This window comes from Madurella fahalii (assembly GCF_045866475.1).
Source record: "Madurella fahalii IFM 68171 DNA, scaffold_1, whole genome shotgun sequence".
Classification (NCBI taxonomy): Eukaryota; Fungi; Ascomycota; class Sordariomycetes; order Sordariales; genus Madurella; species Madurella fahalii.
The window spans coordinates 8,757,936-8,782,622 of record NW_027263971.1 but is presented as its reverse complement, the minus strand read 5'-3'; the positions used below and the strand labels follow the sequence as shown (position 1 = coordinate 8,782,622).

The 24,687-nt window shown below is 57.2% G+C and overlaps 8 protein-coding genes across 8 annotated transcripts; 4 read left to right on the top strand and 4 right to left on the bottom strand.

Moving 5' to 3' along the window:
* Positions 1-1,832: 1,832 nt before the first annotated feature.
* MFIFM68171_02396 (uncharacterized protein) lies at positions 1,833-4,051 on the top strand (the record flags this gene model as incomplete). Its single annotated transcript, XM_071057818.1, has 3 exons — positions 1,833-2,701; positions 2,774-3,291; positions 3,354-4,051. 3 exons carry the CDS (start codon positions 1,833-1,835, stop codon positions 4,049-4,051), a joined length of 2,085 nt encoding a protein of 694 aa, XP_070913919.1.
* A 3,069-nt stretch (positions 4,052-7,120) lies between these two features.
* Positions 7,121-8,721, top strand: MFIFM68171_02395 (uncharacterized protein; the record flags this gene model as incomplete). The annotated part of the gene is made up of 2 exons (XM_071057817.1): positions 7,121-7,566; positions 7,623-8,721. 2 exons carry the CDS (start codon positions 7,121-7,123, stop codon positions 8,719-8,721), a joined length of 1,545 nt encoding a protein of 514 aa, XP_070913918.1.
* A 1,278-nt stretch (positions 8,722-9,999) lies between these two features.
* On the bottom strand, positions 10,000-11,710 carry MFIFM68171_02394 (uncharacterized protein; the record flags this gene model as incomplete). Its single annotated transcript, XM_071057816.1, has 3 exons — positions 10,000-10,410; positions 10,466-11,284; positions 11,456-11,710. The coding sequence occupies 3 exons, from the start codon at positions 11,708-11,710 to the stop codon at positions 10,000-10,002; spliced, it is 1,485 nt and encodes a 494-aa protein (XP_070913917.1).
* Positions 11,711-12,156: 446 nt separating this feature from the next.
* On the top strand, positions 12,157-12,560 carry MFIFM68171_02393 (uncharacterized protein; the record flags this gene model as incomplete). Its single annotated transcript, XM_071057815.1, has 3 exons — positions 12,157-12,159; positions 12,214-12,420; positions 12,480-12,560. 3 exons carry the CDS (start codon positions 12,157-12,159, stop codon positions 12,558-12,560), a joined length of 291 nt encoding a protein of 96 aa, XP_070913916.1.
* A 300-nt stretch (positions 12,561-12,860) lies between these two features.
* On the bottom strand, positions 12,861-14,041 carry MFIFM68171_02392 (uncharacterized protein; the record flags this gene model as incomplete). Its single annotated transcript, XM_071057814.1, has 4 exons — positions 12,861-13,495; positions 13,560-13,697; positions 13,758-13,947; positions 14,012-14,041. 4 exons carry the CDS (start codon positions 14,039-14,041, stop codon positions 12,861-12,863), a joined length of 993 nt encoding a protein of 330 aa, XP_070913915.1.
* Positions 14,042-14,479: 438 nt separating this feature from the next.
* Positions 14,480-17,205, top strand: MFIFM68171_02391 (uncharacterized protein; the record flags this gene model as incomplete). The annotated part of the gene is made up of 2 exons (XM_071057813.1): positions 14,480-15,440; positions 15,506-17,205. The coding sequence occupies 2 exons, from the start codon at positions 14,480-14,482 to the stop codon at positions 17,203-17,205; spliced, it is 2,661 nt and encodes an 886-aa protein (XP_070913914.1).
* Positions 17,206-17,779: 574 nt separating this feature from the next.
* TEF1 (translation elongation factor EF-1 alpha) lies at positions 17,780-19,824 on the bottom strand (the record flags this gene model as incomplete). The annotated part of the gene is made up of 8 exons (XM_071057812.1): positions 17,780-17,815; positions 17,875-18,947; positions 19,012-19,150; positions 19,421-19,483; positions 19,556-19,583; positions 19,647-19,660; positions 19,725-19,749; positions 19,820-19,824. The coding sequence occupies 8 exons, from the start codon at positions 19,822-19,824 to the stop codon at positions 17,780-17,782; spliced, it is 1,383 nt and encodes a 460-aa protein (XP_070913913.1).
* Positions 19,825-22,365: 2,541 nt separating this feature from the next.
* On the bottom strand, positions 22,366-23,835 carry SER2 (Phosphoserine phosphatase; the record flags this gene model as incomplete). Its single annotated transcript, XM_071057811.1, has 1 exon — positions 22,366-23,835. The coding sequence occupies one exon, from the start codon at positions 23,833-23,835 to the stop codon at positions 22,366-22,368; it is 1,470 nt and encodes a 489-aa protein (XP_070913912.1).
* Between the last annotated feature and the right edge of the window lie 852 nt (positions 23,836-24,687).

The window sequence follows — 24,687 nt, the reverse complement described above, 5'->3', positions numbered from 1 at the left end:
CTCGATGATTCTGAAGGGGACACTGCAGACCTCGCCCAGCACGCGTGCTCAAGACGCTGGGTGAGCGTGATGGCCGCATGCGAGCAATCCGCGGCTCGCCAGGCGGGTCTAGCCGTAGCAGCCTAAAGACGATCGGAACGCTGAACCCGCTCACCTAGTGTATCAATGCAGCTTGGATCACCCCACTTCGCAGACCCAGTGCAAGACAGCGGTATCCAAATGCCAAATACCAGCGATTCCCGCCGTCGCTTCCATGCAGCTCACTGAAGCTCTGAGGAGTCTGAGGGACACCCCCTCCGGGTTCCCCACGCATGCTAGTTAGATGCAGCAGGTCGCTTGCTGGCTTCTGGAAATAGTGTACTTCTGCACCAAGCTTGGCTTCATGCAGAAGCAGTCTCCACCAATCCGCCAGCTTTGGTGGACTTGGCTTCGTTGCATCGCCCACCCGACTGGCGACACCGAGCATCAGATCATTGGACAAGAGCACACCACAGTACAACCACTTGATGCAGTTGCCAAAAACAAGATCGCGGACAGGTCTTCCGTCACCGGGACTTGGGAATTGACGGGGCTGCCAAGTGACGCGGCCCGCGGAGAATCCATTTGTCGGGCACCGTTGGTTCGGTCGCCAACTGAACCGCATTTACCTACTCTGTCCTCTGGGTGCACTCCGCTGACATGCAGCTTAAGCGATATCAATAACTTTCATCCCGCCAGGTCTCAAGGTTACAAAAAAGGAAAAAAAAAAAAAAAAAAAAAAAAAAAAACGGGATACTGCCCTATATTCGACTGCATGAGTAGGTTTCCGGCCACATCCGCGAGGCTCATACAAGGTACTCTGCAGTACATAATCTGCGGGCAACCGCTTCACGGAACCTACAAACAAGCAGCTTCTATTAGGGACGGCTCACGAATCGTCGTTTTGGTTTCCACGGGGGCTTTTGCATTGATGTCACGTTACTGCCCTGGCCCGGGAGTCGTGCAACCCGGTGTTCCTTACAGGAAGAACAAGGAGGGCCTTGTGCTACGTGGTTAGGGTTACTTTCACGCTCACCCAAATTTGTATTGAGGCAGAGGTTCACGTTATCTTAGTTTCAAACCAGGTTGGAGTCGCGATCCACAGCTGAGCTTCAGACCAGTCCAGGCCAAGGAACCCATGCTGCCGCCCCAGATCTTCGCATCAGGGATCCGTGATCGGATTAGGGCACCTGAGGGGCTAATCGCCGGGTTAGAACAAATCCTTCATTTTCAGGGAAACGCCATTCTCTCTCTTACCTCGAGGCAGATAAGAACGTTTAGAATGTTGAAATATTCGCTAGTCATTTACACTGTAATAGCATCCAAAACGCTAATTTGGACACGCGACTCCATTTAATTAGGGGGTGGGACGGCCCGTCACAGCCGAACCTCTTGTCGTTGCCGGGAGCGGTACAAGGCCATCACCTTCGGCTCGACATCTAGAGCGGTGATGTGAACTAGTTTAAAAGACAGCGAGAGCATGTACCGTTTAGAGTAGATTTAATTTCGAAAAGATATATGCTCGTTCGGTCCCACTTCGTAGTTACCTTACCTTAAAGCCGAACGGTCTCGGAGAATCCTGGCCGGGGCCGGGGGTCGGGCGAAGCGGCAAAAAGCGGGTCTCGGACTTCGTCAGCAGCGCACTGGGCACAACTCGTCATTGATCACCGCTGAAGGCCGGATTCAAACTTTCTCGCGCTCTAAATTTCCCCGTCCCGTCCCGCCGCAATCGCAGCCCCAATTACGACACAACAGATGATGGCCTGAAGCGCACCGCACTGTCTTCACGACAGAATTTCTCGCCGGCCGCCGACATGTGGCATCGCAGCACGGCCGGCGCCGTCAGGCGACCGTTCCCGCCCGTCCGGTCCTCACGCCCCATCTCCTCCCCGTCCCGGATCCCCTACCTCCGCCAACGCACACAGCAACAATCAGCGACACCCTCCCACCTCCGCCCCTTCTCATCCACCGCACAAGCCCGCGTAACCCAACACAGCACGGGGCCGTTCTCGCCGCTCCGGCCGCCGTCGCCGTCGTCCCTGGGCGCGCCGCGCGCGGCCCGCTCCTTCCGCCGCACCCGCCGCTGGGCGCGGCGGCTCCTGGTCGTGTCCGCGCTCTGCGGGGCGGCGTACCTGTTGGACCGGCAGGTGTACGCGTCGGGGATCGCGCGGTCGCTGCGGACGTTCGGCACGGGCCTGCTGGTGGCGGCCGACTACAAGCTCAACTTCCGGGCGGAGCCGCTGCCGCTGATCGGCGCCGTCGCCGGCGGCGCCGGCGGCATCCCCGAGCTGCACCGCCGCAGCGCCGAGCGCCTCTTCGACCTGCTCCGCGGCAACGGCGGCCTGTACCTCAAGATCGGCCAGGCCATCGCCATGCAGAGCGCGGTGCTGCCGCCCGAGTTCCAGAGGATGTTTGCGCGCATGTTCGACGATGCGCCCCAGGACGAGTGGGAGGCGGTGGAGAAGGTCATCCGCGAGGACTTTGGCGGGCGCAGCGTGGAGGAGGTGTTCGGGGTCAGCTTTGCCGGCGTCGAGGGGAAGGGGGTCATGGAGAGGACGGCGCGCGCGAGCGCTTCGGTTGCGCAGGTCCATTGGGCGAGGTTGCCGGATGGCAGGGAGGTGGCGGTTAAGATTCAGAAGCCCGAGATTGCCAAGCAGATCGGGTGGGATCTGTGGGCGTTCAAGTGAGTGGCGGCCACCCCGTGTCCCTGCCTGCTCTGTTGATGCCGTTTGCTGACCGAGATGGTGTGGTTCAGGGTGGTTATGAAGGTATATACCTGGTGGTTCGACCTGCCGCTATATGCTCTGGTGCCATTTATCACGGAGCGGTTGATGCTGGAGACGGATTTCGAAAACGAGGCCAAGAACTCCGAGATCATGCGCCGGCTTGTCAGCGAAGAGCCCAGCTTGCGAGGCAGGGTCTACGTTCCTCCCGTCTACCCAGAATACAGCTCTAAGCGGGTGCTTACGACCGAGTGGATTGAGGGTGTCAGGCTATGGGATAAGGACGCTCTGACCCGGCCCTGGCTGGGAGGCTACGCGAATGGTTCGGCGGGCGTGCATGGCGCGAAGTTGGACCCCCCAGACATGGCCGCGATACGCCGCGAGTTACGGGAGAACCCTCACAGTCAAAAATTGAAGCCGGAGCGGACAGAGTGGAAAGGGCGCCGTGGAAAGGGAGGACTCGGAGTCTCTACCAAGGACGTTATGACGACCATGGTTGATCTCTTCTCCGCTCAAATCTTCAAGTGGGGCGTGGTGCACTGCGACCCGCGTACGTATTTGACCGCCCCTTCTCGTCCGGGAAGAATGTGACTAACTCGTATGACTATCCAGATCCGGGAAACATCTTTATCAGGCGACTGCCGAATGGGAAACCGGAGCTGGTGCTGATTGACCACGGGCTGTATGTTTTCATGAGCGACAAGTTCCGGCACGAATACGGCGTCTTCTGGAAGGCTTTAATGACGTTCGACAACAAGAAGATCGCCGAGATCACCCACGAGTGGGGTATCAAGGCGGCAGACCTGTTCGCATCGGCCACATTGATGAGGCCGTATGAGGGCGGCGAGCAACAGCTCCAGAAGGAGATGTTGGGGGCTTTGGATCAAAAGACGGCGAGTCAGAGACATTACGAGATGCAGCAACGGATGAAGCAGGGTATCCGCGACGTACTCGCGGATGAGGATAAGTGGCCAAAGGAGCTCATCTTCATTGGCAGGAACATGCGCATTGTGCAGGGCAACAACGCGTACATGGGCTCGCCGGTCAACCGGGTCAAGATGATGGGCGAGTGGGCTAGTCGGTCCCTTTTCCAAGACCGGAACCTCCCCTGGCGACAGAGAGCCGTCAACATGTGGCAGCATCTCCTGTTCAAGACGGTGTTGTTCATGTCGGATATCGCCTTTTACTATTTCAGGATCAAGCAGCTGCTCGGCTATGGAAAGGGGATGGAAGACGAGGTCGAAGAGAGGCTGAAGAGCGTGGCCAAGGATTTTGGCGTCGAGCTTCAGCACGATGTCTTTGAAGGGTGAGAGCGCGGGAGCGAGCGGGGATGGACCGTATTGTACAAACCTGTACATTAGCATCACACCACTAGATCTAGACGAGTAGACGGATACCCCTGGCGTTGGGCATCAGGCAAGGAAGGGCGGCCACACCATACTCAGTCCACTTACAGTACTACCTATAGAAAAGAGAGCGCGTTTTTGGGTGGTAGAAAACCTCCCAGACAAGCGTTCGTCCTGTTTTTTTCCTTAACCGTGAAACTCCACCCTCAAAACGTAAGGAAGTGAAAGAAAGAAAACAAGGATAATGAAGATAAGATCATTCCCTTCTGGCATAATAACTAACCGCGTACACTAGGGTTCCTGCGGAGAGTGAGAGATGATTGAGATGTGCTTTCATAAAGAATGCATTTCTGATATTTGCACATGGTCAAGATGCTGTTTGTACACAAGAAGCCACACCGTTGCCGGGATTCGCTGGTTTTGCAAGAGCGGGTCTTGATGATGGTAGGGAATGCCGGATGTGGGGAGATGGCCCCTCGCGGCTCCGCTTGCCTGCGGGGTGTTGCTCAGATGGCTTGCAGGTCCCGCAATGATGTGAGGTGAGGTGTCGATATCTCAAGCTCCCGTGCTTGAATCACGGTGAAGATCATGACCGAATTTCGCGGGCGCGGCGCCGGCGTTGTGTTTCGCAAGCCAATTGGTGCTGGAATTTGTGGGGCGGCCGCTGTCTAACTGTGAAACACGCCAAACTCAATTCCACACCCCCGCCGGGCCCCCCTACGGGCCCCCTAAACCTGAGTGGTTAGCTCCCTGAAATTAGACGGTTCAGTGCATCCAACATCATCACTCCCCGTTGGTGTCCCGGGGCAAGGCGTAAAATTTGGATAAGTTACGCCGGGGAGAGAGAAGCTGACACTGTCGTCCGGGCATGAGCTGATGGTTATGGGCGACTTGAGGCCTGTGCCCCTCATCAGCATCCGTCGGCTTCAACGGAGACGGATGATCAAGCTGTTCCATTTCTCCCCGCACCGAACTCCAAGTTGAGGTGGATGCTTGGCACGTGGCGTGTGGAACTCCGGATGGCTCTGCGCTTATTGCTTTTTTGCGAGCGCTACGCCCATTGTAGAACCGACACCCGCAATGCCCGGCGCAGTTGGCCGTGTTGGTCTGCGTGCAAAGCGCATCCATCCATCGCATGGCCTGATGTAGCCGCCCGGCGTGTGAAAAAACAAACAGGTAAAGCCGCTACAGAACGTGATGTTGAAGGAACGAATGGCGGCCCCAGACGGTACCTGGTTCGGCACCCTCCCACGGAAGCTTCGTAGAAAGTTGAGGTGCAATTCGAGACACATGATTGGTTGACGCTCTCTGGGGCCTCGCCAGGGGCCGTCGGGCGCTGCCTGCAGTTTAAAGGGGGCCTTTGGTGGGATACCGGGCGGCACAGATTTGGCCACTGCACCCTGCACTGTGGTGAGGGTCTAACTTGGGCCTAGGGGCACGACGCCGTGGAACCGGGCTTATTTTTCCTGCATCAAGAGGCATGGGTGACTGGGAATCGGAAAACTGAATTAGCGTAGGAACTGTACAAGATGAGATGCAAGGACAGTGCAGGTCTTGTCGGGTGTAAGTTGTATTGAGCACCTGAGCAGGGGGTGAGACGTGGGAGGATGCTCCCCGCCCTGCCTCAAGCTGTCTTCAGGCCTGTACTGCGGTACTTGGAGCCACGAGCAGAAATGGTGAAGATTCAGCCACACGATTGTTCCGGCTCTGCATCACGAGAATTACCAAAACAGCACCATGTTGGAAGTGTCCACCCTGTCATCGCTCGCACCTTATTTCTTGGCGCCGGCTTCGCAACACGGAATAGGGAACCAGGGAATCGGCAAAGTGAAAGGGTGCAGCACGTTACAAGCCAGGATTCATTCTGTTTTAGTTTGTCCCTGGTCTTATTGCAACCCAAAAGACCAGAGGTACCACATCCCGGGCCCTTAAGCATCAGCCAATCTCGCCGCGTGCTCTTGTCAGAACATTCTTTTTTTTTTTTTTCTTCGTCGCGCCCCTGACGAGGTGCAATCCTTTTCTCGCGCCCCTCACCTCGCCCGAACGGCTGTCGCATTTGCCAGCTTGCCGTCGAGTCCTGGAAGGCTGCATCAACTTGCAACCATTTTGCTCTGTTTCTGCCGAGCTAGGAACCTTTACCTCGGTCGTCCCGTCTCGACCTGTCGTTCTTTTTCGCGTGAGCAAGTCTCCACACCCGGCAGCTCGTGCCACCCGCCACCTGTCTGTGCCGTCAAGCTCAGCAACGACTCGGTGTAAGTCGATTTCCCCCAGTATCTGAGAGACCTCGTCAGCTTGAAGCAAACCATCCGTCGAATAACATCGCCGGATGGGTGTTCGCGAGTGCATGGCGGGGGAGCAGCTGTCTCGGAGATGGCGAACTGTTCGCAGCGACGGCGACGGCGCATCCGCCGCCAATGAATGGGTAGAGACAGTGCTGTGACTCTAGTTTCAGGGCGGCGCAATGCCGATCCAGTGGATTAGTGATGGGTGTGATCAGGAGTTCACAGTGACGACGGGGAAAGCGTGTTGCCGAGTTCAAACTAACCTGACGAGTTTACCAGAAGCTCCGCAACCTGCGCAGATCCCGAGCGTTTGTTCCCCTCGTTCCCTTCTCCGACTTCCCTCACACTCATTCCCCTCGGCACTCGTCATCACCTGCGACCATCCCGGGGACCATCGGATATCCAAACGTCGTGCGCCTCGGGTCCAACAGCCGAACTAAAATCCAATTCGCGCCTTCACAGCCAATCGATCTGCAACTGGGTGTCTGGGCAGACGAAGAAGGCGCCTCCTGACGCAAAAAGCGGAACTGTGTTTCGCACTTAGCTTTCAGCATACTCGACCTTACGCTTCTCCAGCTTAGGCGCAGGCTCGAGCGAAGCTTATTGCGTCCACCAGGCGCTCTCGAGCTGCAGTAGGCCATACCCCTTTCCCGGATCTGCACAGCACAGCCCGTTCCTTTTCCAAACCCCGAAACGCTGCGCCTGCTTAGGCCGTCTCGTAACGGGAAGTTGAGTCGGCTTAGACCAAGCAATGACCCCGCCGCCTCGTCGCTCTAGCCTCGGAATGTTGCTGCGACGTAGCAAGAGCGCGGACTTGAAGAAGCAGCGGGCTGCAAAGGAGCAGGAGCTCCAGCGCCAGCGCGATGCCGTCTCCAAGTCCCCACCCCGCCTGCCCGTCCTCTACAACGGAGCGCCCGCACCCCAGCTAGGACTCGGCAGCGAGCCTCGCCCCGACTCCCTCGCAATCGTCTCCGGCAGAGCTGATCACATGTCGAGTGCCACCCCGCGACCTTCAATGGAACCATCACGCTCCGTCATCAGCGTTCCTCCTCCTCCCATCCCCAACGGCGGCTTTGACCCCTACGCCGGCACCGGCAGTATGGCACACCGCGGCCGCTACAGCTATGCCAGCAGCGCCATCAGCACCATCAACAATCCTAGAAGGGTCCGGAGAAGGAAGGACCCCACGCCCTTCAAGTAGGTGTATCGCGATTTCCCATGTCCCCTGTGCGGCTTTGCTCACCAGCAGCCAGTATCCTGATTGTCGGCACCGCCAACTCCGGCAAGACCTCGTTCCTCGAGTTCCTTAAGACGGCTCTTGCCCTGCCCGCCAAGAAGCGATCCAAGAGCATCATCGAGCAGGAGGATCTTCCCAGGCCGCCGCCCTCTGGAAATTTCATCCCCCACTACCTGGAAACCGAGATTGACGGCGAACGCATCGGCCTGACGCTGTGGGATTCCGAGGGACTGGAGAAGAATGTGGTGGACCTGCAGCTCCGCGAGATGTCTAGTTTCCTCGAGAGCAAGTTCGAGGAAACCTTCAACGAGGAGATGAAGGTCGTGAGATCCCCGGGCGTACAGGATACCCACATTCACGCCGTCTTTCTCGTCCTCGACCCGGCACGCCTTGACCGGAACATCGCCGCAGCCAAGGCTGCCAGCGCGAACGGCCAGCGCAGCGGTGGCAAGCATTATCCCCACGCTCGCATCCTGGGCGGCCTGGATGAAGACCTCGATCTTCAGGTTCTGCGGACGTTGCAGGGGAAGACGACCGTGATCCCTGTCATCTCCAAGGCCGACACCATCACTACCAAGCACATGAACGTGCTGAAGAGGACGGTATCAGAGAGTCTCAAGAAGGCAAATCTTGACCCTTTGGAAGCCCTAGGCTTGGACGACGAGGACGACGGCAGCCCGGATTCTAGCAGAATTGCCGAGGAGGACGAGGACCAAGTCTCCGAACACGGTGAAATGGAGGCGGGCGCCGATGACCAGGACCTACCGATCCAGAGGCAAGGATCAAGCACCTCGTCGCGGCAGTCGTCCAGCGGCTCTGTTCGTCGGCACAAGGCCTCGGAGGAGAGTCCCAAAGAGGACGAGGTACCGTTCCTTCCCATGTCAATCCTGAGCCCGGACATCTACGAGCCAGGCGTGATCGGCCGACAGTTCCCCTGGGGCTTTGCCGATCCGTACAACGAGGAGCACTGCGACTTTCTCCGCCTCAAGGACGCTGTCTTTGGCGACTGGCGCAGTGAGCTGCGCGAGCTCAGCAGGGAACAATGGTACGAGGGTTGGAGAACGAGCAGGCTGAAGCAGCATGGCGGGAAGGCACATCGAGAAAAAAGAAACTGAGGGCTTCCTCGGCGGCTCTGATTTTGGTCTGACGTTTCCGGCCCAGCAACACCTATTTTGCCCTTCACAAGGGAGCGGAACCGGGAACGCAGACACCGCATGCCTTCGCGTCGCCCACAGCGGCGCGGCACGGCGCGGCGCGTCGACGCTTACATTTACACCAAAACTTCCTCCAAAACTTCCTTTTCAACCTTTTATAAAACTAGCGAACTCGAGTCGCGACCCACATCATACCCAATTCGATTTTCCTTGTTATCATCACTTGTCACCTCTTCCCGGCTTTTACGACGCAAAATAACGAGTTTAGAAAGCCCTTGCGGTGCTGCAGAAGGGCCGATGTCCACCTCACTCTGACGCGAGTCTTGGGGCCGTGGACATGGGTAGTTTTCTGCGAGCTCCAACCTTAGCCAACTTTGTCTTCTCATGTACGATGTTTTTATCTTCATACGGCTGGACATGGAATACCCATACCCCCCTTTTCCTTTGCATGTGACCTCACTTTTTACACTTCTGGACAAATCACGGAGAGGAGGGAATTCTGTTTATCGAGTACCCGCTGGTACGTTCTTCCTTGTGTGTTTTATTTCTCTCCTGTCAGTGAGCGGAGGGGGAAATTGAGAGGATTGAAGGAGCAATTGAAGCTCACAATATTGACTTAACGTCTACCTATATGCACTGAGCTCTTGGTTCTTTGGCCAAACGTTGGTCCGTCAGAGTATCGCTGGAGCAAAAACTGTGTGTATCCTTTGAATCGAGAAACGTTTGCGTCTTGGTTTCAAATGGGGATGTGTGGTGCTATGAGGATGAATGAGGAAATTTGTAATTGTTACGGCCAGCCGATAGAATGCTTTATGTTTTGCAAGCTCTCTTCTCCGCGCTCAACCTCTTACGTCGACCACAGTGACGGAGCAGATAAGGCCGCATGCCATAATGTGCCCTGATCACTATCTTGCCATTTCTACTGTGGAGTAATTTCGGCAGACTCTGGTCCAACCACTTCCACCACGTAGAACCCTAACCACAGTTCTGAACGAGAGTAGTAAAGCAATAACTACAAGATAAAGGCAAGGGTGGACGACAATAATGACAATGATAAGACGATGATAACTCTCGGTGCCATAGCCGAGCAAGTAGGCTGTCACCAACACTACGTTCCATATAGGCTACGGTCCGGGAAGCCAGATTCGAAAGTCCGGGCACGCATCAACTACGTACCCCCAGCGGCACCTGCGCGGTATGCACAAGACCACCTCCAGGCATATCTGTCCGACACTCTAATCAACCCAGAGTCTGCAACCTCACGTGGTTTCTCTCCTCCCACTCACCCACCGCATCATCTAGTGTTGTCGTCAGCGCATGGATATCCTTGGCACGGTACCTCCTCTCGCTGCCGTCGCCGGGCAGGTCACTGTATTTTAATTGTCCCTCATCGTCAACGTCGAGACTCAGCTTCTTGCGCTCTGGCAAGTGTACCTCTTCGCGGTGGCGCTGGAAGTCGTCGCCTGCGCAGGCAAGGGAGCACCACATTGTGGGCTGTCTCAGCGACGTGAGACATTCCGTGCAGAAAACAAGGCCGCCTGGGCCTGGGGACGGTTCCTGCATATGTGTGTCTCCCTCGGTTTGCGGCTTCTGGCGGAGCTGGATGCAGCGGGAGGCGGAAGAGCAGGTGTGCGTTTCCGCGTGGGAGGCCTAGATAGAAGTTGAGCAAAATAAGTAGCAAAGCAAAATCAGCGGGAAGTCTTACATGTCCCTTCTCCTCACACTTGCGCGAGCAAAACACCGTCTGCTGCTCCCGGACACCCCTCCCCGCCAGGATGGCGCAGACCGTACAGTTGAAAAAGTCCCTCGTCATCGGCTCCGCTCCGCACACCACGCACGCAGGAAGCTCATACACCTCGTCGGGAACCCTCTGCTGGGCCAGGCTCTCCCGCCTCCGCTTCTGCAGTTCGTACGCGGCCCGCGCCCGGCGCAGCTCATCCAGCCGCTGGCTCAGCGCCGCAATCTGGCCCTTGGTCCCCGCCACCTGCTGTCTCTTCTCCACGATCCGGTCCACCACCTGCTCTACTGTCAACCCCTGATCGACCAGCATATCCAGATACGTCTGCTGATCCGCCTCGCCTTCAGGGGGAGGAGGAGGAGGAGGCGGAGGAGGAGCGAAAAGCAGGTCCGTCAACACGGCGGCGCGCGCCGCCTCGTCGCTCGCGTTTAGCACCATCTCCGCGATGCCGCGCCCGGCTTCCCCTCCCCGCTCGGAAGCAGGCTCCAGCAGGCCGGCCTCCTCCAGAACCCCGGCGATCTCCGTCGCCAACCGAGCCGGATCCCCAGACGGCGGCGGCGACGGCGACGCCAGCTCCTCCAACCTGGCCGCCACCGCCTCCCGTCCCGCAAAGTCCACCACCGCCAGCAGCCGCATCAGCCGCCCCCGCACCTGCTCCGCGTACCACCTGCCGCGCTCCTCGCGCACGCGCGCGTCGATGGCCGACGGCGCCAGCTGGTACTCCTTTGCCTGGGCGAACATGTCGTCGAGCGCGGCGAGGAACGCGCGACGCGGGGTGAACCATTCCTTTTGTTGTCGCGCTTGCCCTTGCGCTTGCGCTTGCCCTTGCGGCTGTGGTTGTAGTTGTGGTTGTAGCGGTGTTGTTTGGTCGGGGACTGTTGGTATTGATGATGCTGATGCTGATGTTGTTGTTGTTGTCGTCGTCGTTGTTGTTGTGGTTGTTGTGGTTGTTGCTGCTGGCGAGGTGCTAGCGAGGTAATAGGACCGGACAGCCTCGAGGAGAGAAGCGTAACATTCTGGGCAGGAGACTAGGGAATCAGGTTTGTCCGACTTATTGTTGCTGTCGTCTTGGTTGTTATTGTCCTCCTCCTGGTGATGGCGGTTGTGGTGGTGGTGTTGGGCAACACAATTGCTCCTGATTTGGGCGGCTTCAGTGGCGAGCAATTTAGTCTTGGAGGCCGCGAGGGCGGATTGCAGGAGGAGGTCTGTCATGGTGATCCTGGAAAAGGGGATGTGGGATGAGGCGCCGAGAAGCGAAGCCGTATTCTTCCCAGGCTCATGGAGCGTGAGTCCGTTAGAAAGGTTAAATATGCCCAACTGGATATATAGGATGTTGGTTGAAGAAACGTCTCCGAATTTGTTATTAAAAGAGGCGATATCGGTTTTGGCAGGCGATGATTTGAGATGGTGGTCACGAGATTGTGAGTGAGCGAGGCAGGAAGCAAGCCAGCAGCATTGGCTACGAAAGTACAGTACAGTACAGTACATTACACCTGAGTGGGCTGCAGGGCTAAGACATGCTGTGGGGCTTCACACCTCGGTAGGTGTTTAGCGAGTTCCAGCCTCTTGGCAATGCCAGGAACAAAGACATCGGCGCATTTGCACCGAGCACCGCCAACCCACCTTCCCCATACACACATAGGCACACATACAGAAAGATGGTACGTTGCCATCCGTTCCAGCATAATCGCGCGTACTAACCATCTGCGACACAGGCCGATAAGCTTCGTAACCAGCAAGAGCTCGAGCGCCTCCAGGCGAAGTACATCGGCACCGGGCACCCGGACACGACAAGCTGGGAGTGGAAGACCAACATCCACCGTGATACACAATCCAGCATCGTCGGACACCCTCCGTTGCTGTCGTATATTTCGCTGGCACATAACGAGCCGGTAGCCAAAGTGCGCGTCGAGATGATTCGGGTACCCCCCCCACCATCTCCTGTTGGTTCCTGTGGCCCTCGCTGACATTGTGTCCACAGAAAATGCTGCAACCGGCCGGACCACCACCACCTCGCGAAGGTGACGAGGTATTTGTGACTGGTCGGCAGGATGAATCATGAGGAATCAGAATACTGCGGAGGAAACAGCAACCACGGACACAGATCAGGCGGGCCGAGCGAGCAGGAATAGGGCAGATGGACAGACAAGAGGCCGTGTGCAGCGGCATACTCAGGCAGCCTTGATCCCATCTAAATCTGTGGGACGCACAAACCGACATTGAGCGTCACGGGAAGAGGAAAACATACCCCCGACAATGAAGCACCGCCCGCTCCCTCTATCGCTTATTCTCATAGCCTAATACCAAGTGATACCCGACTCCTGAACTCTAAAAGTCATCCCAACCCAGCGCATTATGAATTTTACTCGTCGTCTTCATCCCCGGCATCAGTGTGCCTTTTGCGCTCCCTGCGGCGATGGCTAGGTCCGGGATCACCATCCGGCGGGGACTCCTCTGCTGCCTCACCGACCGAATCTAGTGTTTCGGGCTTCCGCTCCTTAACCTTGAGACTGACCTGCAACTTCCCCTCAAGCTCATCGTCTGACCCGCCGTATACAGTCCGCACCAGCGCTGCGATCGATTCCTTGTCCACCTCGACCTTGCCGCGCGGCCCAACGTGCCACGTGGTCGAGTCCTCATCCCCCGTCGTCTTGGACTCGGTCACTTTCACCAGATACCCTTGTTTGATCATCCGCTGCAGAACTATATCCGTCTTTTCGCTCGGTGACGTCTCGTCGTGCGGGTTCATGCTGGGCATGTTCTCGACTGCGTTAAGCCGCGTGAGGTGCCGGCGCAAGCGAGGGTCACTGAGCTCTCCGCCGCTGAGTGTGATTATAGAGATGATCATGGTGTACAGCGCCATGTAGGAGGCTTCGCCCTCTGGAGACTGGACTTTGGATGGCGCAATGATCGCCGGCGTAGTGTAGCGCTCGGGAAGGACTGATACGAGGACGTAGGCATTCGAGGAGGGTTCTTTTTGAGTCTGGGATTTGGCCGCTTCCGGGGGGAGTCAGCTGCTGCAATTGAATATCCGTCGCCCTGCTAAGCGGGGAGGCCGTACCTTTTCTCTTTTGCTCTGTCGTCATGAGGTTCCTGTCCTTTGTCGGCAACTCCACCATCTCCATGCCAAACGTTGCGCGTAACTGCTTCTGTGCACCCGCAAACACCTTTTTGAATAACTTGCCGTTCGGACCGAGCACTGGGAAATGTCAGTCGCCATATTTGGGCTAACTCGAGTTGTCCCCCCCAATCCCCATACCCTTGTCCCTGATACCGTCTCGCCGGATGGGTGTCCGCGAGTACTCGCAAGCGAGGGCGTAGCGCACCAGATTCTTGATCAGCTGGCTTGACTCGTCGCTCTGCCCGACGTCCTCCATGCGCTCGTCACTATCATCGTCGGCTTCGGGCTGTTGTGGCTGCACGTCCTCATCGTCGTCATCTGAGACAACCTTACTGGTTGTCAGCAACGCAATTCCTTCTCCAGTCCACTGTCCACGGGAGTATAACACCAACCTGCCGCTGTCGCCGCTGCACCACGGGCATGGCGTTAGAATGCTCGGGCGGCTTTCAGGCAGGGAAGGGAACGGGGTGGGTGCAGACGGTTAGAATGACCGACAAAATATCGGGAACGAAGAGATTAGACAAAGCAACGAATGTGGCTTCGAGACCCTGGAAGTATCCGCCGTCACTGGGTGCCACACATGCAACTTGCATTTACACTTTAAGAGTCGCTAATTTTGACGCGGGGCATGGCGCGTCTAACCCCCCTGTCTGTCGCGTCTGCCATGCATCATCTTTTTTTGCCGGCCGAGAACGCTCGAAGGAGCCGAAAGCTGGGGTCGGCAGCAAATGGACCCACCTGAAATCTTCGTCGCGGCAAGACTAAGAGATCCACTCCCAACTTTTCTGATGTGCCCATTCACAGTTCCCGCTACTTGGACTTCGATGTGGTGCCGCAACGCGCCGTTCTAGTCTCTTTCGATGCTCGGGCGCAAATTGGCCAGCAGTGCCGGCTTTGTCTGCCTGAGATGCCGGCTGCAACTGGTCGGGACCGTCAGACGCATCCCGTTTCCCGCCCTCGCTGTCTCCCCCGTCCGATATCACCTGCGACGCATTGGAACGCACGATGTACCGGCTGCCACCGATGGGCCCGACGGCGGCAGACCCAGCGGCGAGACTAATCCGGAAACCTATAACGAGACCAGCCGCGAGGTCGACAACGAACAGGCCCGCCCCCTCACCGCCAGCCAATTCACCAAAATCCTCGGAAAAACAGAGAAAGCTGAACGTGAGAAACATTTTCTGCCCCCAGGGCAGCAGCTCTCGTTCCGACGACGGCTATACGAATCCAGAGGCCACCGCATGTGGGTGGAGCCGGAGGGTTTGTCGGTCGGCTTCTTGGGCAAGCCCGCCACTGCTCTCGTCATGCGAGAGGCCACCTACGTGCGGCGCACGCTTCCCCAGTTGGCCCCCGATAGCGGAAACACCCAGCTCGATGCCGCGAGCCTCTTACCAAGCGAGGCCGCTGATTCCGAATCCGCGTCGCATATTCACGAGTTGATGCCGACTTATACACGGGTCGTCTCAGGGAAAGAGTTCACGGCGCTCAAGCGTACTCTCATGGAGGGCTTCACAGCCCCTCAGCTCCATGCCTATGTACGCGAATGGCAGGCAGTGCAGCAGCTCTTGGCCGAGCAGTCTGCCTCTGAGGAGCCCCCGTGGATTCTTGAACGCCAGCCCTGGAGGCCGCTTGATGCGGATGCGACCCAAAACATAGAGCCACAACTATGCGGCTACGTCTCGCAAAACACTCCCCCCAAGGAGAAGCTGGCGATCCGGTTGATGCGCGAGTGCTGGGACTTGTCTTCCCTCGACGTTCTCGATCGACACGACGGCGAACTCAGTGTAAGATTGCGTGATATCGAGCTCTCCCTGTTACTACGTAAGTCAAGCGCGCTCGCCGCCAGTGTGTACCGTTGGCCGCAGCTAACCTGTTTGCCTTCACAGGGAATAGGAGGCTCTTGGGGGCCATATCAAGGTCCTTTCCTGGGAAGCCAATAAAAATCTCTGCCCACACCGGCTTGATCACCATCATGGCGCCTAAGACCGCCGCAGAAGCTATTCTAAACAGAATCAATAGTCTTATCCTGCAAGCCCGGACAGACGAGTTTGCCGTCGACCTCGTTTCGCCGACCCCGATTGAGCCCGCGATGCTCGACGAGGTCGGCCGCCTTACCAACAGCGTCACTCGTCTTGATCCAACGGGGAAGAAGGTCGTGATCACTTGGATTCACCTCACAGACCGGACACGGACCTGGGAGAACTACGGCGAGACCGTATTGAGGTTATTGCGAAATGCCTGCAGTCCGAAAAGGCGCGCGTCGTTTGCGTTGGAAGTGGTACCACCCAGCCTTGCCCGCCGCGGCCGCTATGTCACTGAAATCAACTATCAACACAAGTTGCCATGGCAAGAGCGCCTCACCACATGGGAGAGATGGGTCGCCGCTGTGCCGCAACCGAGCTTGTCTCGCAAGTCTTCTCCCCGAGTCATCATTCCACCAACCTTCCTTCCTCTTGCACTAGATCCCACGCAGGCCATCAGAGAGCCCGAGGAGCGGGTAGGCTCCGCGCACGGTTGGTCTTCCGAGCTGCAGACCGACACGACCGCCGTATTTGGGCACGTCGTTTTTGCCGGCCAGGAACAGTCATCACCGCCCCCTCCTCAGCCAGAACGCAGACCGCAACTAGACGTCTCTCGTCCACGCACCTTCGTCCCTCTCCTCCCCCCGCTCCTCAGCCTCGACTTCCCCACCAACCTCCACGAAACCGGTCTCTGGCATACGACGATTGTGATCCGCTTGGCTCCCGACCCGGACATGTCGCCAGACCTTGCCAGCTCCGCTCCGGACCTCGAACTCCGTATCGAGGCGGACAACAGGGAGCTCAAGCGTATCATCTCGCTGCGCGCGCTCATGCACACTTTCACAGGAGACGTCCTGTTCCCCTCCTGCCCCGTCGACGCCCGCATCACCCAGCAATGCTATTTCACCCTCCCGGGGAGACACATCAACAAGCACGCCGGACCGCTCTCCACCGATTTCCTGGCCAAGTCGGATCTGCGGCCCTGGGAAGGGAAACTCAAGACCCCGCACCACGTACGAGGACTCCGTCTTCCTCGCCGCCTCCTCTCACAAATCTCGTTCCAACCCCCCTCTCCCTCCCCTTCCACTGGCAGCGGCAAAAAGAACGGCGAAATCAACAGCAACAGGAAGCCCATCATCGAGCCCAAAGCCAGCGATAACGAGCTAGTCACCCTAGACTACCGCTTCGCCACCATCGAGCTCCAACGCACCGTGGCAGCCGAGTACGCCTCGCTCAAGCTGCGCTACACCAACATCGAGGCGGGCCAGCGCGGGGGGCGGCGCGCCGAGATCTCGCTCGAGGCCGCGCCCGTCACCGAGGCCGAGGCGCGCGCAGCCGGTGCCCCCGGCGTCGAGGTGGCCGGGGAGGGCAATGCCGCCTTCGTCGACGACACCGTCTCGTGGGCCAGCTTCACCTCGCACATCATGAACATGGCCAAGGAACCTTCGGCGCCGCCGGCCAAGCCCGTGCACCCCCTACACTTCATCCGCGCCGTCACGGGCGTCCCGAACGAGAGGGGGGATCTGAAGTGGCAGACGGAGACGGAGCTAGGAAACGCATTATGATAAGATAGAATAAAAAAGACCCATCCGGCGTGTAACAAAACATCTGTAGAATAGACTCGGCCTCACCATGCATGTATCAACAGGGATCACCAAGGGGAGTTGGAATATACTTTTGGGTTTTAATGTAATATCTATCTTGCCTGGATGCTTTTAAGCCGTCCGGCGTGGGTTTGGGGATTCACCCTTGCGATGGCTGGTGTATCCGTAAAACGCTCATGCGCTTTAAGATACATGACTGACTGTAAATTGGATTGCTCGGACATCGCGCCATGGATTTTCACACAAACGGAAACGGCCAGCACATTGGATCAGAACCTGAGAAATGGGAGAATCATGACCTTCGTGATCACTTCTAAGAGACTCTATTTTGTACTAAGCACACGGCGAGAAGTTTTGATACGCAGAAACCCTGACCATTTCCTCTCCCATATGTGCCCCATACCAAAACGACCGAGTGCTCATGCAAAGCGAGATTCGTGACGCCGCGGCTAGATACGCGGCGCGATCCTGTCGGTGAGCCATACGGCCCCGATCTCTGGAAGCGACTTTTTTATTTGCTGGAGGAAGAAACCGTTTATTTCTTGCCAGCCTTGGCAGCAGACTTGGTGACCTGGAGAAAACAATGTCAGCAATTGCGCAAACTACCAAGGGGAAGAGGGGTTCACATACCTTGCCGGTACCACCAACAGCCTTCTCAACCTTCTTGATGACACCGACGGCGACGGTCTGACGCATGTCACGGACGGCGAAACGGCCGAGAGGAGGATACTCGGTGAAGGACTCGACGCACATGGGCTTGGAGGGAACCATCTTAACGATGGCAGCATCGCCAGACTTGATGAACTTGGGGTTCTCCTCAACAGCCTTACCAGTACGGCGGTCGATCTTCTGCAGAAGCTCGGCGAACTTGCAGGCAATGTGGGCAGTGTGGCAGTCAAGGACGGGGGCGTAGCCAGCACCGACCTGGCCGGGGTGGTTGAGAACGATGACCTGGGCCTCGAAGGAAGCGGCACCAGCGGGGGGGTCGTTCTTGGAGTCACCGGCAACGTTGCCACGGCGGATTTCCTTGACGGAGACGTTCTTCACGTTGAAGCCAACGTTGTCGCCGGGAACACCCTCGGTGAGCTGCTCGTGGTGCATCTCGACGGACTTGACTTCAGTGGTGACGTTGGAAGGAGCGAAGGTAACGACCATGCCGGGCTTCAGGATACCAGTCTCGATACGGCCGACGGGGACAGTGCCGATACCGCCAATCTTGTACACGTCCTGGAGGGGAAGACGGAGTGGCTTGTCGGTGGGGCGCTTGGGGGGCTCAATGGAGTCAATGGCCTCAAGGAGGGTCTTGCCAGTGGCCTTGCCACCCTTGATCTCACGCTCCCAGCCCTTGTACCACGGCGCGTTGCTGGAGGGCTCAAGCATGTTGTCACCGTTGAAACCCGAGATGGGCACGAAGGCAACAGTCTTGGGGTTGTAGCCGACCTTCTTGATGAAGTTGGAGGTCTCCTTGATGATTTCCTCGTAACGGGCCTGAGACCACTGGGTGGTGTCCATCTTGTTGATGGCGACGATGAGCTGCTTGACACCTAGGGTGTAGGCGAGCAGAGCGTGCTCACGGGTCTGGCCATCCTTGGAGATACCAGCCTCGAACTCACCAGTGCCAGCGGCAATGATGAGAATGGCGCAGTCGGCCTGCGAGGTACCAGTGATCATGTTCTTGATGAAGTCACGATGACCGGGGGCGTCTGTGTGGGGACATCATCGTCAGCAGGGGTGCAGGGGGGGCTGGTTCCGGAAACGGAAACATACCAATGACGGTGACATAGTACTTGGGGGTCTCGAACTTCCAGAGGGCAATATCGATGGTGATACCACGCTCACGCTCGGCCTTGAGCTTGTCCAAAACCCAGGCATACTTGAAGGAACCCTTGCCGAGCTCAGCAGCTTCCTGTTTTCAGCATTGTCAGCCCAGCCCCTGGCATCAAGACAGTCGCTGATGGAGGGGTAGATGGCGGGGTGAGTGGGTCCGTGCCCAAAAATTTTTGCTTATCGCCGGGCTTTGTGTGCCCCTCCCCCGCCTCGATAAGGGAGGGGTAGCCACAAAGGAAAATGAATGGGAAAATGGCCGTGGACAGGCAGAAATCAAGGTTGTGCAATGCGATTTGCGCCAAATTGTTCGTATGGGTTGGGGGGATGTTTGACGGGGAGCTGAACTGACCTTCTCGAACTTCTCGATGGTACGCTTGTCGATACCACCGCACTTGTAGATCAAGTGACCGGTCTATATGATTGTCAGCTCGTGCCTCACGGCTGCCTCGCACGATGGCACAGCCCAAAGGATGACAATGCTTACCGTCGTGGACTTGCCGGAGTCGACGTGTCTGAACCCCTTCATGTCAGTACTGGCTGCCCGGAAACAAGTATCTCAGTTCAGGCAGACGAACCCGATGACGACGACCTAAGGCGCGATGTCAGTTCCAGTTGTCCAGCAAAAGCATCGACGACGCGCAACAGATACTTACGTTCAAGTGAGACTTATCCTCCTTGCTATTGGCGAAAGTCAGCAGTGTTCCTGATGCCATGATGCTCCTTGCAATCGCGCGCGGCGGTGACTTACCCCATTTTGACGGTGTTGAGAAATGTTGTTCCGAAATGAAGAACTTGCGACGTGCGCTGTAAGAAAACTGCAAGAAGAAGTCAGAGACGATGATTTCCCCGAGTAGAAATGCTCTCGCGATGGTCTACGCACCTGAAGTGGCAGGTGATTGCTCGAATCAGGTATGCCGACGAAGGAAGGGAAGAGGAAAGTGGGTGGAAGTTGTGAGGAGGGGTTGTAAGTTTTTATGGTCAGGCTGGGGAGGGGCGAGGTGGGTTGGTGGGGTCAAACGCGCAGCACAAAAACTTCAAGCAAGGAGTGGGGCAAGCCCTCAAATTTCCGTTTTGGTGCCTGTGAATTTCATGCCGCGCCTTGCCGCCTTGCCGCCCCGCCGCCGTCAGAGGCTTCGCAAGTGCATGCAGCTTCCAAACTACAGGTACTTCCCCATTTCGAATTTCAACTGGGCAATGCCTAGGCCTATCCGTTATTCTATTATCATTTGAATCGACAAAAATGATATTTCCAAGCGGATATTCTGCCGTGATGCCGTGCGTAACATGCCCCTCCAACGCTGCCCCTCCCCGACCCCCGGCAACCGATAAGCCCCTCTCTCGTCACCAGAGTTTTGGACCCTCCGCTGGAATATTCCCAAATCAGGCGCCTGGCGACCAAAGGAATGCGGCATGTTGGCCACAAAGTGGGACTTGCCTAGCGCAGCGGTGATTCCTGGCTGGTTTGGGCTCCCGTTGGCTTCCAGCCCAACCGCGACCATGCGTCTGTGTTGTGGATTTTGGGACCTGCTCTGCCGGCGTGAGTCAAAACTCCTCTCATTTGCCCTCGACTACTGCGGGCTTGGCGGCTCCAGTGACTACGAGGCCTTGTTCATACGAACCTCTCTGGGTCATCGGCAAACGCAACACGGACGATCTGCTCTTTGCCGCCGAGGGGTTGCACTTTACAATGTCGTGTGGCGAGAGAATCCACCGTCTTGGCCGTGTCCCAAGCGCCAATGCAACGGTCAGTTTCATGAAAAGGCCCAGGCGACCGCTATCATGATGTATCACAAGCTCAGTGTACATAGTAAGCTTACTCGGGTCCTTTGACCGAAATGCGGCCGAGCGGACGTCGAAGCTTGCTAGAATGTTAACTGTCTTTTCCTGACATGTAGACAGCAAGGTGTCTTTTACAAAGTATCTCCGTAATTAACACTGACGGGATGTGATGGTTACCGGGGTTAGGGTTGGCCCGAATCTACCCTCCTTAGCTAAGGGAGATCTCGATTGCTCCCTGCCAAGCTTTGCGAACGAGTCCAAGCTTTTCGAAACGTTCCGCCGCCTCCACCAGTCCCAGGGAACCATCCATGCAGTGCTCCCGGCAAATGCGTGTTCGTGCCGGAGCTCAGAGTTCCCACTCGTTCGAGAGCAGAGAATCCGGGCACCGTTGCCTTTGCTATCCTTGTGGCCATCCCACGAGCGAGTGGCGATGAAACAGCTCGTGGCATCCTCGAGGGGCTGTTCTTGACACCCAATTGCCAAAACAATATCCGTACTGGCTTATCTGCATTAGATAATTAAGACGCCGGGCAAGTGCATGTCGTTTATAGCACTGAGTCGACTTGTTGATCGGATGTGCTCTAGATGTACCCCAGACCCGGATCCACTGCAGAGTTCACCCTCTCCAGTCCGGTGGACAGGAACGGAGCCAGCCGCCGGCGTGAAGATGGGGCGGCCGGAGTGGTCTGGAAACCTGAAAGAACGTTCTCGATCGGCAATCCAAGCCTGGTCGGCGACAACCCTTTACGGCTAGTCGTCCAGCCCACGTCACCGAGCCCATGGGGTACCGGGACCTGGGACATGTCCTAAACATCCTACTTGTTCCCCGTTTCGGTAGAACGGTGTATCGGTGTGGCTAGTGGGCCTTGTCTTCGCTCAAGGAAGGGGATCGCGCTTCAGGCCAGTCCTGGTTCTCAGCGCCTCCATATCCACTCGTTCCTATCAGCGTCTCCCTAGCTGATATTACACTGTCTTGGCACTGGGTGGTTAGGGAATCACCGTTACTCACATGGGACGCATACAGGCCCAACCTACGTTTCTGTCCGGATTAGCAGCCCGTCGAGCCACTTCGTGGATCACATCCGATTAATCGGACCAGCATGGGATCCCGGACAAGATACGATACGCCCGTGCCATCGGTGCGAAAGTTGAAATATTGAGTACTACTAGTAAAAGTCATCTAGCATGACAGACAGCCGCTGTGGGTACTGCCCGAGGCCGACTTTCCCCATTGTCATTTGAGGAATGACTCCAAGACATCGCACTCAGTATGTAAGCAAAGACGGCTGGCTCCGAGATGTTGGCAGAAGCAAGCAAGTTTAGTCTTGAGCATGCGAGCCAACCGTTGCTTCTAGAATATGAGTGGCATCAATTCTATTTATCATAGAAGTATAGACCTCAAGGCTAAGAAGCTCTATGTCACATGTTCTTAATGCCACCCTTTGACGCCCATGGTCATAAATCGGAACCAAGACAGGAGTAAAACAGCCAGCATCCAAACTCCAACCGTATCGCTCAAGCGATAAGCTGTGAAATCTCTTCCTCCGAGAACCCAAAGAGGTGCAGCAGGTCTAGCAGGCTATCCCCGTTGAGCCGCGCACTAGCTTCCATCTGCACTCTGGGCTTAGCGTTCCACGCCACGCCCAAGCCAGCAGCATCCATCATGAGCAGATCATTCGCACCGTCACCCACAGCCACCACCTGCTCCAGCGGGATCCCTTCCTTCTCGGCGATTTCGATCAGCAGCTCTCGCTTGCGCTCCTTGCCAACGATTCGCCCCTTGACTTCACCAGTCAGCCGTCCCGTCGCCTCATCGATGATGACCTCGTTAGCATGGGCGTAGTCAATCCCCAGCTCGCCGGCCAACCAGCTCGTAAGCGGCAAGAAGCCCCCCGACAGCACGGCAGTCTTGACCCCCAGCCTCTTCAGCGCCCGGAGCAGCGGTCGTACACCGTTGGTCACCTCCAGCACGGGCCGCAGCTCGTGGAAGATGTTCCCCGGCAAGCCAGTGAGCAGCTTGACACGCTCGCGGAACGCCGAGTCGAATTCGAGCTCGCCGAGCATGGCGCGGTGAGTGATGTCAGCCACGCGCGCGGCCAGGTTGGGCGGGTCCTTGATGGTGGCGGCGAGCAGATCGATGACTTCCTGCGTGATGAGGGTGCTGTCCATGTCAAAGACCACCAGGCGCGGGTACCGCCGCCAGAGGGTGTCGCTCCGCAGAGCCACGTCGACGTTCCACTCGCGCTCAAACCGGTAGATGAGCTCGTGCTTGCGCAAGTCGGCGAGGGAGAGGTAGTCGAGGGCCGGCGTCGGGGAGACCGTTAGCTCGACGACCGTGGGATGGTGCTCTTGGGCGGCGTCGAGCTTGAGGCAGCGGTGTGCCGAGTTGAGGTCGGTTGCGCCGTGCGGGAGAGGGAAGGTGGACATGAGGTGGAGGAACGAGGTGATACACATGGGTGACACATACGAGCCGTACAGGTGATCGAGCGGTTCCGGCTCGGCTGCGGGCGGCTCGAGGGGGAAGGTGTCAAGGCTGCTGCTCGGGGCCATGGTTGGGGGAAGGTCGGAGTCGGCGGCGCGAAGCGAAGGAGACCGGCTGCTCTGAGGCGAGGGTCCCCTCTGCGGGGAGGGGATCGCATTCGAGATCCTGGGAGCATTCGATTTATAGAACAGTGTTGCAACAAGCCTATCGGTGCGAGCCCCTGGCAGCGGTGTACAGTTCGGATGCGAGAGCTCGTGGCTCAGCCCGCTCTCGACAATTCTGGGGGGATGGTCGGGCGAGGGGATGCCTTTGAACTGCGAGATCTCACGCGGCGATACCGTTGCCGCCTGCAGGTCTTCGACGACGGTGTCAATGCCGTAATGGCTTTCGGGCTTGTGCGGCGGGCGGTATTGCTGATGCTCCATCAAAAAGGAACTGCTCCTCATCGACGAGGACATGGAAGGCCGACCAGGCCTGGCAGAGGCGCCCGCATCCTGAGCCATGGCGTTCGTTGTCGAGGGAGAAATACCGAATCGACAAAGAAGCCCAGAGGATTTGAGGGCAATCGGCCTTTCCGGGGACTGGAATCGTCTTGCGGCAGAACGCGACGAGAGACTGCCAGGAAACCGGGCAGCGTCTCAATATCAGAACCCCACCTTGGCCTTGAATTCGCGGGGTTTGGGGGTGGGATCCCTCCGATTTGCCTGCCGAGCTGGTTACACCGTGCGATTCACCGAGCTCGCCATCTTTACCGACCTCAGAGAGAACGGTACCTAGGTTCCATTATCAAGTTGTATGTTGGGCCTTCTCCGATGTGGTATTCCGGGGATTTGATTGTCCGTCCGTCTTGGCCTCCCGCCTACGAGCTCATTGCCCCGTATTATCTTATTTCTCACACCTTAAGGGTTGCGGGGAACTGCAGTCCAGATGCAATGTACTGTACTTCGTGTAATTCAAGACAAAAGCTCTCCGCGCCCGCCGCCTGCCCGTTGCTCCCGTGGCCCATTCCGCTTTCTGACAGCTCATCTGGATGCAAGAACCATTTATCGTCGATCCTCGATGACCCGACACCGCGGCGTCGAGGCCGACAGGGCGCTGCTGTGAAACAACCCTTCATGTGGCATCCGCGTCAATGATAACACCCACACGTATTTTACGTTTATCCGCTCAGACCAACCACCGGGCCGCTAAGCTAGCGTCAAATGTTGCTAAAACCCAGGTCCGCGGGCTTGCGACATTCGTGACTTATTGTCTCCTTGTCGAGCGGAATGGCGCAATCCGCCTTTCTGGGAATATCATTGGCGACGAAGCAGGTGACATCATGGCAAAGGGGAACAACGGAAGCTCCCGGCTGA